This window comes from Vipera ursinii (genome assembly GCF_947247035.1).
Source record: "Vipera ursinii genome assembly, chromosome: 3".
Taxonomy (NCBI): Eukaryota; Metazoa; Chordata; class Lepidosauria; order Squamata; family Viperidae; genus Vipera; species Vipera ursinii.
The window spans coordinates 210,440,791-210,457,545 of NC_139516.1; the positions used below are offsets into that span (position 1 = coordinate 210,440,791).

At 45.2% G+C, this 16,755-nt stretch overlaps 1 protein-coding gene across 1 annotated transcript; it reads left to right on the forward strand.

Moving 5' to 3' along the window:
- The first annotated feature begins 3,888 nt into the window (after positions 1 to 3,888).
- Positions 3,889 to 16,721, forward strand: LOC310638756 (uncharacterized protein). The gene is made up of 2 exons (XM_083360096.1): positions 3,889 to 3,934; positions 14,962 to 16,721. The coding sequence occupies exon 2, from the start codon at positions 14,962 to 14,964 to the stop codon at positions 16,210 to 16,212; it is 1,251 nt and encodes a 416-aa protein (XP_083216222.1). The 5' UTR covers positions 3,889 to 3,934; the 3' UTR covers positions 16,213 to 16,721.
- The last annotated feature ends 34 nt before the right edge of the window (positions 16,722 to 16,755 follow it).

Below are 16,755 nucleotides of genomic sequence, written 5' to 3' on the forward strand. Positions count from 1 at the left end.
ATTGTTAACCAACCCGGTTGTTAAATGAGGACTAGCTGTACAGTTGAGGTTTTGCTAACACTACAGCGCTCGTGAGCAGGGGAAACTTTGCTTCTTTCATCAGATTCTGGCCTAACCTCCGCGATCCTCAACACGCTCAGTGGCCTGAGGTGGTGCAGGTAGTCCTCAATTTACAACCGTTCGTTTAGCGACCGTTCAAAGATACAACGGCACTGAAAAAAAAGTGACTTGCAACCGTTTTTCACCTTTACGACCGTTGCAGCATCTTACATGGTCACGCAATCAAAATTCAGATTGCTTGTGTGGGAAGAAGGAAATATTTTTGGGAATATTAAAAGGCAGAATATTATATTTCCCCAAAGGATCTTAAAAGGCAGGAAACCCCCCCCCCCAAGTCTCTGCCCCAAACATAAACCAGATCTGCAGAAATGCAGAGGTGATAATCCTGTCAGAAAGACTGGAGCCAGGAAGCTGATGGGATTAGAAAGACAAAGATCCCTAGAATCAACAATTCGTCACCCCCCAAAAAAAATCCAACACAGGACATAGCCATCAGCCCACAGCTCCAGGGAAGCAGGATATGACCTTTGGGACATAATAGGATTAACCCACCACCATCGGAATATCTGAAAGGCCTGCTCAGACTCAGGTCAAAGCTCACGCCACAGGAACAACTCCAAACAAAAAGCCCAAGAAGGTATAAAAACCCACCATTCCCTACTAGATGTGGTCAGATTTTTCTCAGAGCCATCTTCCTGTCTGGCTCTCCTCCAATAAACTGCAAACTTCCTTCTAAAGCCGTTGCCATGTTGTTTATTCCCGGCTTGGACTGGACCCTGATGAAGATTTTTCTTTCAATACTTGGCAACTGGCTCATATTTACGACGGTCACCATGTCCCGGGAATCACGCGATCCCATTGTTACGACCTTCACATGAGGAAAGTGAATGGGGAAGCCGAATTTGTTTAACGACCGCATTACTCACTTAACAACTGTCGTAGATCAATGAGGCTCCCCCTCTTTTTTTTGAACTCTGTTACAGACAGTGCTGGACATTTTGCTTAGTGACCTTGAAAGTTATAATGGCGCTTGAACTAACCCAAAAGTCTGCCGAAGTTTCTCCAGGACTTGGAACTTTGCAGTTGAGCTGAATGAAAAGGCTTTTTGGGAAGGAAAAGCAGCTTTATGTTCTCTCTCTCTCTCTCTCTCTCTCTCTCTCTCTCTCTCTCACACACACACACACACACACACACACACACACACACACACAAACACAGCCGTTGTCCAGAAGAATAATTTGGGGTTCCAATTTGAACTGGGGTTGCACAGGAATAAATAAAAATGAAACCCGGACAGCTATGAGGAAAGAAGAAATATGTATTCCTAAAACCAAAACAGTTTCAGGATCTCGGAGTCCTAGTGGACAATCCCTTCAATATGAGCCAGCCGTGTGCTGCAGCTGCCAAAAAGGCCAACACAGTGCTAGGCTGCATTAACAGGGATAGAATCAAGATCACGTGAAGTACTAATACCACTTTACAATGCCTTGGTAAGGCCACATCTGGAATACTGCATCCAGTTTTGGTCACCACAATGTAAAAAAGATGTTAAGACTCTGCAAAGAGGGCAGAGAAGAGCAACAAAGATGATTAGGGGGCTGGAGGCTAAAACATATGACAAACGGTTGCAGGAATTGGGTATGTGTCAGAACCCACCCCAATCCACGTCTTAGGAAAACAAAAACTCTTGGGAGTCAGTTCTAGTCCAAAAGGAATTTTTACTAGGACATGCTTGGTTGTGGAAATACAAGACAGGACTTAGTATTGTTTTACAAATTGAAACTTTATAAAGGGTTCCCGGTTCAACCCCCCCTTCCCTCAACCCCACTTGGTCAGCCCCCCATCATTCGTGGGGAAAAAGGAACTTCGAATCTTTATGGTTATTGCCTTCTTCCTCTACAGATTTAAATGAAGACACAGGCCAGATGCCTTCTTCTCTAACCCTCCCTTTGGTTCCCCCAGTTCAAAAGGTTTCCCTTGGTCTTTGAAATAACCTAAGGCAGGCTGAATCCACATCCGCTCCTCCTTCCTGGGAGATGGCAGAATCCAAAGGGGGGGGGGATAATGTTTTAAACATACATTTATGAATGTGATACAAATGGATTCTGATAGTATGTGTAGTTTAACAAAGAGAAGTACGAGGGGTGACAGCAGTGTTCCAATATCTCAGGGGCTGCCCCAAAGAAGAGGGAGTCAAGCTCTTCTCCAAAGCGCCCGAAGGCAGGATAAGAAGCAACGGATGGAGACTCATCAAGGAGAGAAGCAACCTGGAACTAAGGAGAAACTTCCTGACAGTTAGAACAATTCACCAGTGGAACAACCTGCCTCCAGAAGCGGTGAATGCTCCAACACTGGAAGCTTTTAAGAAGAGACTGGACAGCCATTTGTCTGAAATGGTATAGGGTTTCCTGCCTGAGCAGGGGGTTGGACTAGATGACCTCCAAGGTCCCTTCCAACTTATTATTAATTTGCCTTTAGGGACAGCTGCAGAGAAATGCAGCACAGTAACGGGAGCTTATCCTGGTATGGAAGCATCTATGTGTTGACTCTAGGGTCACCCTTGAGCTGTGTGCGTGTGCAGGTATGTTTATTCTTGTGAACATTGCAGTTCTCCTTTGGGAGACCTAATTTAATGGACTCATCGTGTTTGTAGACCTTGTCCTTTGATATGTGGGTTAGGTTATTTTGAGCGTGTTTTTTTCCGGAAGTTTGCTAATTTGATTGCCAGACCATTGTGGATTCCGTTAATATATTTAAGGCGGGATGAAAACAGTATAAGAATAAATATAAATGTGGATATAAAAACTGTGTTAAGAGGGCTACTTTTTAAGCCGGCGCTTGCTTCCCATTCAGATGCTTCTGATCAGGGTTTGCAAGTTTGATTAATGCAAAGGTTGGAGGTGTCCAGGGGTTGGCATAGGGCAGGGGTAGGCAACCTCGGCTCTTTTATGACTCGTGGACTTCAACTCCCAGAATTCTGGGAGTTGAAGTCCACGAATCATAAAAGAGCCGAGGTTGCCTACCCCTGGCATAGGGAGCTGCCTCTTTGCAGAAGATGCCCACCTCCCCCCCCCACCCAAAATCGGAACCAGAACCAGCCCAGGTTATTCTCAGCTTTACTGCTGGAAAGGGATTAACTCTCTTCCCCCGCTTCTCCTTTTGTCTTGGACCATTCCACTCGCTTCCCTCCCCTCGACTGGCATTGCATTGGTTTCCTCCATGCGCCGTGGACCATTCCATTCGCCTCCCTCCCTTTCACTGAAACTGCATTGGTTCCCTCCATGCACCTTTGGACTGCTTCAATCTAGCAAATGGGGGGGAGCGAGAAAGTAGTGGGTTTTTTCCTCCCCTCCCTCAAATCCCTCGGGACTACTCTCTGTGGCAAACCATTTTCTTCGCAGATGTGGCGAGAACAAGTAAAACCAAGATGATAAAACATTTTTTTTAGAGCGGGGAAAAAAAACCCCCTCAACTTTAGACACCCCCTCCCCTCCACTATCGTGGCCTCGTCCTCTCAATCCGGCCCATACCATTAGTGTAATCGAAGGGGGGGCAAGAAAGACAGGAGAAGGAAGAAAAAGGGAGGGAAAGGAAAAGCTTCACCTCTCACTCCACTCATGAAATCTTATTGATAGGCCAGAATGTCTCGCCGTCGCCGATTCTCCCCTTTCGCCTCGGTTGCCCCTCTTGGTGTCGCCCGCTCTCTTTCTGCCACCCCCGTCTCCCCGGTCCTGCGTGAAGTGAGCTCGCCCGGAGAGGCGCCGCTCCCACAACCCCCTGCGCGGCGCGTGCCAGCCTTCTTTCCGCCGGAGCGTGAGGCGAGGGAGCGTCGCGCTCAGTCCGGCTGCCTCGTTGTCCTCCGGGGCATCCCTGCGTGAGTAGAACCCCTTCCTTCCTCGGGCGCCCGTCGGGTCGGCTAGTCGGCCGGCCGGCCCGGCCCCACGTCGGGATTCCTCTCCGGTGGTCCAGCAGAATTCGAGGTCGGGCTTGACCCGGCGGGTCTCGGCCTTCTCCAACCGGGCGCCCGCGGGCGCCACGGCTCCATCCCTTTTGGGGGGTGGCCGGATTCTTAGCGCGTATGGGGGGAAAACAGGGACGGCGCGGGGATCTCGAGGACCATCTCCCCTCTCTAAAAGGGGAGTGGGTGGGGAGCGGGCCGGTCTTTATTCCCTGCCTTTCGCCGGCCCACCTTGCGGGGTTGTGGTTAAGCATCAGGGCTGGAGATCCGCCTTCGGCTGGTGGCCCTTTCAGCTGGGCAAAGGGGCCTTTGGGTGTGGGGCGAGCAAATCCCCATCGGGGCTTGTGCATTGTTTATCTGTATTTGTACATTTTGATGTTTATGTCACTGTTCACCGCCCTGAGTCCTTAGGGAGAAGGGCGGTATACAAATCAAATCAAATAAATAAATAAATAAATAAATAAATGAGCGTTTATATCTCAACCGTGGCAACGTTAGGGTGGGTGGACTTCGGGGAATTGAATTCTGGGAGTTGAAGTCCACCCCATCCTCTAAAGTTCAATGAAGTCCAACCCCCAACCCCCCAAATCAGCTAGGATAGGGGTAGGCAACCTCGGCTCTTTTATGCCTCATGGACTTCAACTCCCAGAATTCCTGAGCCAGCCTAGCTGGCTCAGGAATTCTGGGAGTTGAAGTCCATGAGGCATAAAAGAGCCGAGGTTGCCTACCCCTGAGCTAGGAGGATTAAAAGCCTGGAGACCAAAACATATGAAGAACGGTTGCAGGAATTGGGTCTGTCTAGTTCAGGGGTGCCTGGCTGAGGAATTCTGGGAGTTGAAGTCCACAAGTCATCAAAGGGCCACGTTTGAAGACCCCTGGTCTAGTTTAATGATGAGAAGGATTGGGTGGGGGAGATATGATAGTATTTCCAATATTTGAGAGGCTACCACAAAGAAGAGGGGGGGGGGTCAATCTGTTCTCCAAGGCACCTGAAGGCAGGAGAAGAAACAATGGATGGAAACTAACCAAAGAGAGAGGCAACCTGGAATTAAGGAGAAACTTCCTAACAATAAGGGCAATTGACCAGTGGAACAGCTTGCCACCAGGAGTTGTGGCTGCTCCAACACTGGAGATTTTTAAGCAACAACTGGAGAGATAGTCATTTGTCTGAAATGGTATAGGTACTCCTGCTTGAGCAGGGGGCTGGACTAGAGGACCTCCAAGGTCCCTTCCAACTCTATTGTTCCGCAAGGGTCTCCAGCCTGAGCAGGGGGCTGGACTAGAGGACCTCCAAGGTCCCTTCCAACTCTATTATTCCGCAAGGGTCTCCAGCCTGAGCGGGGGGGCTGGACTAGAGGACCTCCAAGGTCCCTTCCAGCTGCGTATTGATTGATTGATGTCTATGGAGATTCTTAGTCATCCAGGTCATGATTGTCCCCAAGGTGCTTTTTTCAAGAGGCAACTGGGCTTACTTTGTTTTTCTTTGAAGACGTTTCACTTCTCGTCCTAGAAGCTTCTTCAGCTCTGACTGGAGGGTGGAAGGATTTAGAGTCCTTGCAATCTGGTCGTTAGCACTCTCCCTGAGAGCTCGTGAGGCCACTTGGAGGTCAGTCAAAGAGTGCCATCTACATGGAGGTCATCTAGTCCAACCCCCTGCTCAGGCAGGAAACCCTATACCATTTCAGACAAATGGCTGTCCAGTCTCTTCTTAAAAACTTCCAGTGATGGAGTGGTGAATGCTCCAACCCTGGAAGTTTTTAAGAAGAGACTGGACAGCCATTTGTCTGAAATGGTATAGGGTTTCCTGCCTGAGCAGGGGGTTGGACTAGATGACCTCCAAGGTCCCTTACAACAACAACTTCTTCTTCTTCTTCTTCTTCTTCTTCTTCTTCTTCTTCTTCTTCTTCTTCTTCTTCTTCTTCTTCTTCTTCTTCACAACTACTTCTTCTTCTTCTTCTTCTTCTTCTTCTTCTTCTTATTATTATTATTATTATTATTATTATTATTATTAAGATTGAACAGCTCTCTCAACAAGGGGTGAGGGGGAGGGATACAACACCACCTTTCTCCGGTTTACAACAGAGTCCTTTGAGCAATTCCAAGATGGTTCCAAACCCATTGGCCCTGTTCAGGACACAGATAAACCCCCAGGTGGCCTCAAGAGTTCTCGGGGAGAGCGCTAAGGACCAGACGACTGCAAGGAATATAAATCCTTCCATTCTCCGCCATTCGGTCAGAACTGAAGAAGCTTCTTGGAAGAGAAGTGAAACGTCTTCCAGGAAAAACAAAAAAAAATGCAGTTGCCTTTTGAAAAAAATCACCTGTGGGGCACCCATCTTAAAGTTGCTAAGATTGAGAAACAGTCCACTCAGGTTAAAGTCGATTAGCACTGGACTAAGTTTTGGGACATTAACTAATACAATTAGTCCTTCAGCATTCGTTTAGTGACTGAAGTTACCCCTGCACTGAAAAAAAAAACTGATTTATATGACCTGTATCCTACTTACGGCCGTTGTAGCATCTCCATGGTCACATGGTCACAATCGAGACACTTGTTCCTATTTATGACCTTTGTCCCGAGTGCCGAGGTCAGGTTATCCCCTTTTTTGGCAACCTTCGGACAAGCAAAGTCAGTGGAGAAGCCAGATTCACTTAACAACAACTGTGTAACTAATTTGACAATTGCGGCGTCCCAAAGGTCCTTTTTCATGAGGCAACTGGACTTTTTTTTTAAAAAAAAAAAAAAGTTGCCTCGCAAAAAAGCACGTTTGGGACAACCATGACCTGGATGACGGAGAATCTCCATAGACAATTTAACAATGGCAGTGATTCACTTAGCAGCTGAAAGGTCGTAAAACGGGACAAAGCTCACTTAGATGTTTACTTAGCAGTGGAAATTGTGGGTCCAGTTGTGGTTGTAAATCGAGAACTACATGAATGGAATAGGAATAGAATAGAATAATAGAATAGAATAGAATAGAATAGAATAGAATAGAATAGAATAGAATAGAATAGAATAGAATAGAATAGAATAGAATAGAATAGAAAATATGGAATGGAATAGAATAGAATAGAATAGAATAGAATAGAATAGAATAGAATAGAATAGAATAGAATAGAATAGAATAGAATAGAATAGAATAGAATAGAATAGAATAGAATAGAATAGAATAGAATAGAATAGACGGAATGGAATGGAACAGAACAGAACAGAACAGAACAGAACAGAACAGAACAGAACAGAACAGAACAGAACAGAACAGAACAGAATAGAATAGAATAGAATAGAATAGAATATAAGGAATAGAATAGAATAATAGAATAGAATAGAATAGAATAGAATAGAATAGAATAGAATAGAATAGAATAGAATAGAATAGAAAAAATGGAATGGAATGGAAAATGGAATGGAATATAGAATAGAATAGAATAGAATAGAGAATAGAATAGAAAATATGGAATAGAATAAAAATATGGAATGGAATAGAATAGAATAGAATAGAATAGAATAGAGAATAGAATAGAAAATATGGAATAGAATAGAATAGAGAATAGAATAAAAATATGGAATGGAATAGAATAGAATAGAATAGAATAGAATAGAATAGAATAGAATAGAATAGAATAGAATAGAATAGAATAGAATAGAATAGAATAGAATAGAATAGAATAGAATAGAATAGAATAGAATAGAATAGAATAGAATAGAATAGAATAGAATAGAGAATAGAATAAAAATATGGAATGGAATAGAATAGAATAGAATAGAATAGAATAGAGCTGGAAAGGACCTTGGAGGTCTTCTAGTCCAGCCCCCTGCTCAAGCAGGACAACCTTCATTCAGACAGGTGAATGAAATCCCTCTTGCTTTGTCCATTCTTTGACTTTAGCAGCAGTCGCAAATCATTGCCAACTTTTTGTCCTACTTTGCGTGTTTGGCTTTTGGGAAACTTAAAGTAAGGGGCAGAAGGCGGCCAGGCTGGGTCTTAGCCCAAAGGCAGCTGAGAATTAAATGATAAGGCAGTTAATTTACAAGGGAGCAGGTCTGCCCTTCAAGGCCTTAAACAAGTTTTACTTGTGGAATCTTGTTTTCTCAACCCAGATATATATATATATATTTTAAAGTTGAGATTGCCTCAAGAAAGGCGTTGCATTCCTTCCGTCTTGGTCAAACCTAAGCCCCACTAATGGACATTTTTTTTAGGCGCTCGGCGAAGATTTGCCTTGCGCCGACAGTGGACAGCAAATCAATGTAATAAATAACAGCAAATCAATGTAATAAATAAGCTACATTTTCCTAGTAGGTGACTGTTTATCGCATACATAACTCTGGTCCCCCAAGTGACTTGCTTGTGGTAAACGTTACGGATTTCCTCACACACGCAGCTGAGCGGCCATTTGAAGTTGTAACTGCACTGGGGGGGAAAAAGCGACTTATGGCCACCATTCCTTTCACTTACGACTCTTGCAGGATGCCTAGAGTTGCAAAAAAAATGTGGATACGGCATGTGTCTGTAAAGCAAGCTGGTTTACTTAACCACTGCGTGCTTTGCTTAACCATCTTGGCCCAAATGGTGTTGAAAACCAGGCAGGAGTCTCCTAGCAACCCCCTGGCCTAATAGCCAGAGAAATTATGGACTACCTGGATTTATTTTGTGATGGTTCTGCACCAGTTTTTTGTAATTCACTGGCTTTGTCCAATGTGACCTTTCCCAGTTGTTAAAGGAACTCTAGTTACAGATGTCATGGCTTCTGTATGTTTCGTCTTTAGAACTTGAGCAGCTGTAACATCTGCACCGGTTATTATTATTATTATTTTTTTTTAAAAAACAGTGTTGAATAACCCCGAAGAGCCATGATTCTGCCTGCTGTGTCATTGCCCTTCTCTTTGATGCAGTTCCTGTTCAATTTTTAATGTGCCGTGCTGGGATATGGTACTTTAATTGTTATGCGGATTGTCAGCAATTTTTTTCATGCGCATCACTAGATATAAGCTGCTATTTTTTTTTCTCTCTCTGTCTCTGCATTTTTTTTCTGTTCTAGACCTTTTCAGCACATGAATAAACATCTGTGATCAACCAAATTCAGGCATGCTTTTATTGATCGAACAGCAAAAAACCTCTGCCATTTGCGTATATGAGCTTAAATTAAAACATTACCCTATTGTGAGTCTAGTTACGAATAGTGTATTTTTTCCCCCCACACGCGCAACAGGACAGGGAGTATGCCAGTCAATTCATGTGCTGCAATGTGCCTTGCTTCCTTGCAGGTCAGTTCCAGGGACTCTGGGGATGGGGGACACTTGATAGTTTTACAAGTCCCCCCCCCCCGCAGCGTTTTGTGGCCTTGTTTCAAACAGGACCCCGCCTTGGTTGTTTGCAGTTTAGCACTGAAATGATTAATAAGGTTTTATAACGTTTTTATGTGTTGCCAGGACCTCATGTAGAATAACACATTCTTACCTAGAGGAAAGATACCTTCATAGTGTAATCTATATTTTTAGTTATAATTTAACTTGTATTAAATATACTGAAATCTAGGTAAGAGTTGCGGTTGTTTTCATCTATATATCTATCTTCTATCTGTCTATATCCATCATCTATATCCATTACCTTTCTCTTTATCTATATCCATCATTATCTGACTATATCCATCATCTATCTGTCTATATCTATCTATCTATCTATCTATCTATCTATCTATCTATCTATCTATCTATCTATCTATCTGTCTATCTGTCTATCTGTCTATCTGTCTGTCTATATCTATCTATCTATCTATCTATCTATCTATCTATCTATCTATCTCCATCATCTATCTATATCCATTATCTTTGTCTTATCTGTCTATATCCACAATCTGTCTGTCTATATCCATCATGTCTGTCTGTCTATCTATCTATCTATCTATCTATCTATCTATCTATCTATCTATCTATCTATCTATATCTATCTATCTCCATCATCTATCTATATCCATTATCTCTGTCTTATCTGTCTATATCCACAATCTGTCTGTCTATATCCATCATCTGTCTCTGTCTGTCTGTCTATATCCATCATGTCTGTCTGTCTGTCTGTCTATATCTATCTATCTATCTATCTATCTATCTATCTATCTATCTATCTATCTATCTGTCTATCTATCTATCATTCACCACAATGTAAAAAAGATGTTGAGACTCTTGAAAGAGTGCAGAGAAGAGCAACAAAGATGATCAGGGGACTGGAGGCTAAAACATACAAAGAACGTTTGCTGGAATTGGGTCTTTCTAGTTTAATGAAGAGAAGGGTGAGGGGGGACATGATAGCAGTCTTCCAGTATCTCAGGGGCTGCCCCAAAGAAGAGGGAGTCAAGCTCTTCTCCAAAGCACCTGAAGGCAGGAGAAGAAGCAACGGATGGAAACTAAACAAGGAGAGAAGCAATCTGGAATTAAGGAGAAACTTCCTGACAGTGAGAACAATTGATCAGTGGAACGGCTTTCCTCCAGAAGTTGTGATTGCTTCATCACTGGAGGCTTTTAAAAAGAGACTGGACTGCCATTTGTCTGAAATGGGATAGGGTTTCCTGCCTGAGCAAGGGGGTTGGACTAGATGACCTCCAAGGTCCCTTCCAACTTCATTATTATTATCTGTCCATCTATATGTTGAAGATAGTGTGCATATTCATATTTGGAAAACGGATGTTAATAAATTTAGTTCAGTGGGTTTTGCAGGAGTATTACATCCTCTTTTGGGAGAGGGTTTAGGAAGGAGGAACTGGATATAACAGTTTTAAAATAAGATTAATTTATTCAGAATCTCTAAATAACGTTCCATCGTACGTCTTGCTGGTGGTTTGGGAACTATTTTCATAACTTGGCTTATTTTAAGATTAAAATGATAACACGTAGCTCTCAAGGATTGGGGGTATGTGTGTGTGTGTGGGTGGGGGGGTGCTATTTGTAAGACACATTGGAAATTTGTTGACTTTGGACTTAAAGGAAAACGGGATTTATGAATTCAGCAGAAGTCCTTGTCCCACTGGCGGAATGTTGTTCCCAGGCAGAATTCTGGGAGTTGAAGTCCACCTATTTTCCAGCTGCCAAGATTTAAGAAACCCTGTTGTAACCAATAGTGTAACCTCAGAGTAGTGGCTTTTTGCCGTACTGTTTCCAGCGATTTGTTGGTTTTGCTCTCTGGTATTTCTCATCTTTAGAAACAATATTTTTACTTTCTCTCTCTCTTCTCCTTTTAATGCCTACCTAGGAAGCAGAAAGTAAGTATGCCAACATGAAACGTTTCTCGACTTACTTAGAAGCCATTTACCCCACCCCCTTTGCAAACAACTTGCGCCTTGTTTTAAAAAGTCCTGTTGTGGTGTCATCTCCTTTTTCATTTGTTTTTCCTTTTGATGTAACAAGAGTGGGTACAGGAAGTTATAGTTTTGGAACAATGCTGCTTATAATCCTTCAATTCTTCGACGTTGGCAAAACTGCCCATAGTTTTGTATGCCACAATTTTGACGCGATACCCAGTACAAACGTTTTTGTGTAGTGTGCAAGCCCCCCCCCACACACACACGTTGTTTAAAAAACCCCGTCACTTTTTTTCTCGGGGTTTTCCTTTTCATTTCCAACTCCACGTAATGCCGAGCTTCATTTAACGAGGGCAGAATTTGATTCTTAGGATAGAAAGATGTGGCTGCGTTTTGTGCATTTTGACACACCAAAAAAGCACCTGGGTGTTAAGATAAAACTCCTCCCATTGTCTCCTTGCAGAAATTAGACCTCCCTCTGGCAAACGTGCTTCAACTTAACAAAACACTTCAGGCCCTTAAGTCTCCCGGCTTCAAAATTTCGATAACACCCTAATTCTCGGGCTGGTATCTTATTCTTTGATCTGCTTTGGATCTAAGACCAAGGGTATCCAACATTGCCCGAGATAATGTTATGTTGAGGAGCACGCTTAAAATGTTTCTTGCCTGGCTTTGCACGTGTGAAAAAACCCACATTAATGCAACACTGGATTATAAACGAGTAGGAAAAAGGAAGGCCCAGTAGAAAAATATATACTAGTATTGGGATAGTCAATGTAATTTACCCTAGGCTAGAGCTCCTATTACAAGCCCTGGTTTCGTCTCCCCTGAGGCGGCATTGTGATGTCAGCGACATTTGCCTGTCACAATTCCTTGGAATTTTTACAAAATGCTTTCTTCCGGGACTTAGCGCACAGCTTTTTTTAACACCTTACTACGGACTTGTGATGGACGGGCTCAAGGTTAGACAAGTAGCTTTTTCAAATTTGTAGTCGAGGGCTCCATTTCAAGTCTCCCAACAGTAAGTAGGGGAAAATGTTATTAACGTAACATACCTGAGATGAAAAGTTGTACATTATAAACAGTGGCAACAACAACACTTGGAGGAATAGCCTGATTTTTGTGCCAGGTTAACACTCAAGTTAATTCATCCTCAGGTGGGCCACATATTTGTCCACAGTGATGCGCCAAAATTGTCTTAACATCAATCGTATATAAAACTGGCAAATGTTCAGAAATTCTGACTTAGTAGCATGTATATATCTGGTTTAGGGACGCGGTGGCTCAGTGGGTTAGGACGCTGAGCTTGTCGATCAGAAGGTTGGCAGTTTGGCGGGTCGAATCCCGAGTGCCGCGTAACAGAGTGAGCGCCTGTTACTCGTCCCAGCTTCTGCCAACCTAGCAGTTCGAAAGCACGTAAAAATGCAAGTAGAAAAATAGGGACCACTCTGGTGGGAAGGTAACAGCGTTCCGTGCGCCTTTGGTGTCTAGTCATGCCGGCCACATGACCACGGAGACGTCCTCGGACAAGCGCTGGCTCTTCGGCTTTGAAACGGAGATGAGCACCGGCCCCTAGAGTCGGAAACGACTAGCACACATGTGCGGGGATAACTTTACCTTTACTTTATATATCTGGTTTATCAAACTTCAGCAAATTAATTTCAGCAACCAGATTCTTAAAACGTCGTTTAATCAAGAAGCCAAGTTTTCTCTCCTGGGAGATATTTTTAATTGGAATTAAAAGTTTATGAAAATATTTTGGACCATAAATTGTGGAGGAGCCTCTTGCCCTTCATCCGGAGGGATGGGACTGGATTCTTTCAGTACAGGCAATCCTCGTTTAGCAACTGCCTTGTACGGCGACCATTTGCAGTTTCGATGATGACAAAAAAGGTAACTTTGCAACCCATCCTTGCATTTATGACTTGCATACAGCAAAGGACAGCTGTAATAAGATCATAAGTACAGTTGCGGGTTCACTAAGTGACTGCTTCACTTAACTACATTGCCGGTCCCAATTTTGGTCACTAAGCGAGGGTTACTTGTGTTGAATGTTAAGGGTAACAACAGAGACCTATAGCCAGATCACTACTTCTACCACTATCCCTCTTAAGGACTTATGGGACACTTCATGTTGTTTTCTAACCAATCATCTTCCAGGATTTTTTTTATTATTATTTTTCTAATCTAGCCTGCAGCCCACATATTTGTTGGTGGTCTCCCATCCAAATAGTAATCAGGCTTCTGAGCTTCTCCAGAAGTGTTTTTCTGTCTCTTGTAGATGTTTAGGACTTGAGCCCCTTTCGTGACCGATGGGGGCCAGATTGTGGGTAGGTTAAAAGTCCGAACATCTGGTAAACACAGCTGGCCTGCTTCTGCAGCTGCTTGCTCGAGTAATAAGCACAAAAATGGGAGCTTAAGAAATACAGAGTGTAAATAAAATAATGTTGGCGCAGTCGACGATGATGGGCCGAGCTTTCTAAATAATTTGCCTAAAGCGCTTTTTTTTAAAAGAAAAAAATGGCGCAATCATTCACACGATTGGCTTTGCGTACAGATGGTCCTCGACTTACAATCATTTGTTTAGCGGCCATTCGAACTTACTGTGGCACTGAAAAATGTGACTTAAATCCATCCTGGCATTAATGACCATATCAGCATAACACACAGCTTACATCAGGGGGTCTTCAAACGTGGCCCTTTGATGACTCGTGGACTTCAACTCCCAGAATTCCTCAGCCAGGCACTGGCTGAGGAATTCTGGGAGTTGAAGTCCACGAGTCATCAAAGGGCCACGTTTTGAAGACCCCTGGGTTACACGATCAAAATTCGGCTGTTCGGCAACCAGCATGCATTTGCGATGGTTGCGTCACCTTTGGTTTGTGGGGTTGCCATTTGCAATCTTCTCCGCCAGCGTCTTGACAAGCCAAGTCGACGAAAGCTGGATTCGCTTAACGACCGCATGATTTACTTAGCAGCTGCAGTGATTCCCTTCACCGTCATAGCAGCAAAACAGGTCGTAAAATTCATTGTGGCTCATTTAACCACCGTGTGGCTTAGCAATGGAAATTTGGGCCCTCAAGTGTCGTAGGTCGAGGTGTGCAAGTAGCCCTCGACTTAACAGTTCATTTAATGACTGTTCAAAGCTACAACGGCACTGAAAAAAGTGGCTTGGGATTGTTTTCCCACGCTTACGACTGTGGTCACGTGATCAAGGTTCAAACAGTTGGCAACTGACTTGCATTTATGACAGTTGCAGCATCCCGGGGATCATGCGATCCCCTTTTGCGACCTTCCGACAAGCAAAGACAGATTCACTTGGCAGCCATGTTATTAACTTAACTGCAGTGACTCACTTAACGACTGCAAGCAAGAAAGGTCGTAAAATGGGGCCAGACTCACTTGGCAACAGAAATGTTGGGGCTTAATTGTGGTTGTAAGTCGAGGACTACCTGCCAATGACGGAGCTCAGCCTTTGTACCTTTTCTCTTGCCAAACCTCTGGTGCCGCCATTCTAGAGTCCCCAGCTGGCAGGGCTAAACGGCGCCCAGGTTGGAGAACGCTTGTCGCACTGCCCGCCTACTTGTGTGTTATTTCAGCAACTGTCCTCTTGTCCTTGTCTCTTCATGCTGCCCCTTCTTCGGAAGATGAGAACCAGGAAGCTGTTGTATCCCACCGAAAAGGTCTGGGTGGAGAAGCACAAGTACGACGAGGCCGAGAGGCTTCACTATGAGCGAGAAGCAGCTTTAGCCGCCTCGGCTGCCGGGCCTTGCCAGGAGCTGGTTGCCGTTAACGGCTTCGGCCACGAGGAGCGCGCCGAGGAAGAGTTGAAGGCAGAGCTGCGGAGGGCAGGGAGCGGCAAGAAGCATAAGAAAAGGAAGTGTTCTCCCAAAGCCACGTCTTGGGAGCCCCAAATAGATCCCGTCTTGGGGGGGCTGCTGGCTGACCGCGTCTGGTTTGACAAGCCTCGCTTTGACCAAGCTGAATCGGCCTACCACGTCAAGCTCGCCGACTCTTTGCCCACTTTGCCTTCGGCGGGGCTTCCGGATGCAGAGCCAGCTGCTGCGGTGCCTCGGCCCGAAGACGCCGTCCAGGTGGACGCCAAGCTCAGCAGAGACCTGGCCATCTCGCGCTGCAGCCACGGTGGCCTCATGGCGTGCCACCACGTCGTCCAGGACGTGTGGGTCAACAAATTCCACTTTGACGACGCCGAGAAGGTCTTCGTTGAACGGTCGCAACTTGTGACGCTCCCCTACTTGCTACACCCGCCCTCGGTCCTGAAGCTGGCCAGTGCCGGGCCGGTCACGCCGGACGAGGGCTACGTGACGGCCCTGGCTACCCCTTCCACCCCGGCCCACGTTGCCGATGCTGAGTGTCACGCCACCGGCGCTCCGGTCATCCCGGCAGAGGAAGCGAACCAGACAGTGAACGGCAAACCTCCCGGCTCCGGTTTGCGAGCTCTGCTGTCCGAAGTTTGGCTGGAGAAACCAATGTACGACGACGCCGAGCGGTGCTTCTACGCCAATATGTTTGATGGCCACCCTCCTGGAAAGGTGAGGCTGCAGGAGCGTGGCCACGCGGATCTCTCCAGAAAGGGCCGGAAAGAGAAGAAGAGCCGGAACAACCTAAGAAAGCAGCCACCGGGCAAGCGGGGGAACACCGCCTCTGAGGCTCCGATTCTCCAGGAAATTTCAGCAGCACCACCACCACCACAACGTCATGCCTGGCACTTTATGCACCCGGACACGGAATCTTTGTGGTTCAGCAAAGCCAGATACGACAAGGCCGAAGCCGCCTTCTATGCCTCCCTTGCCCAAGAAGAGGCCGGCAGACTGACTGAAGCCACGCAAGCCGCAGCCACCCAGCCTCCGAGCGCACCAGAGCCCGAATCTAAGTAGGAAAAGCATGTGGTTGGGGGCTTTTGGGTTGGTGGGGTGTGTGTGGATGTTCTCAGTCCCAACGGCGTAGCTATAAAGAATCAGCCTCAGCATGCAGAGGGATGCGTGGATGCGCGCTGTCGCAACCAGGGCTAAGATGCTTCAGTTTGGCAAGGGGCATTATAGAAAAAAAAAGAAAAGAAAAAAGGAAATTAATCCTATTGTTTTAGGAGAACCTAGAACTAAGTGAGAAATTTCCTGACAGTGAGGGCAATTAACCAGTGGAACGACCTGCCTCCAGAAGTTGTGAATGCTCCAACACAGGAAGTTTTTAAGAAGAGACTGGACAATCGCTTGTCTGACATGGTATAGTTTTTCCTGCCCGAGCAAGGGGTTGGACTAGAAGACCCCCCAGGGTCCCTTCCAACTCTGTGATTCTGTATTCCGGGAAGGGATCCCGTCGTTCCAAAGTTGGAGGACAGGGTTTGAAAAGAGGCAGTCTCTCGCCTGCTGTGTTTCCGTCGACTTTGCCCGGGGCATTCCTGTTAGTTAATGTGGGATGAA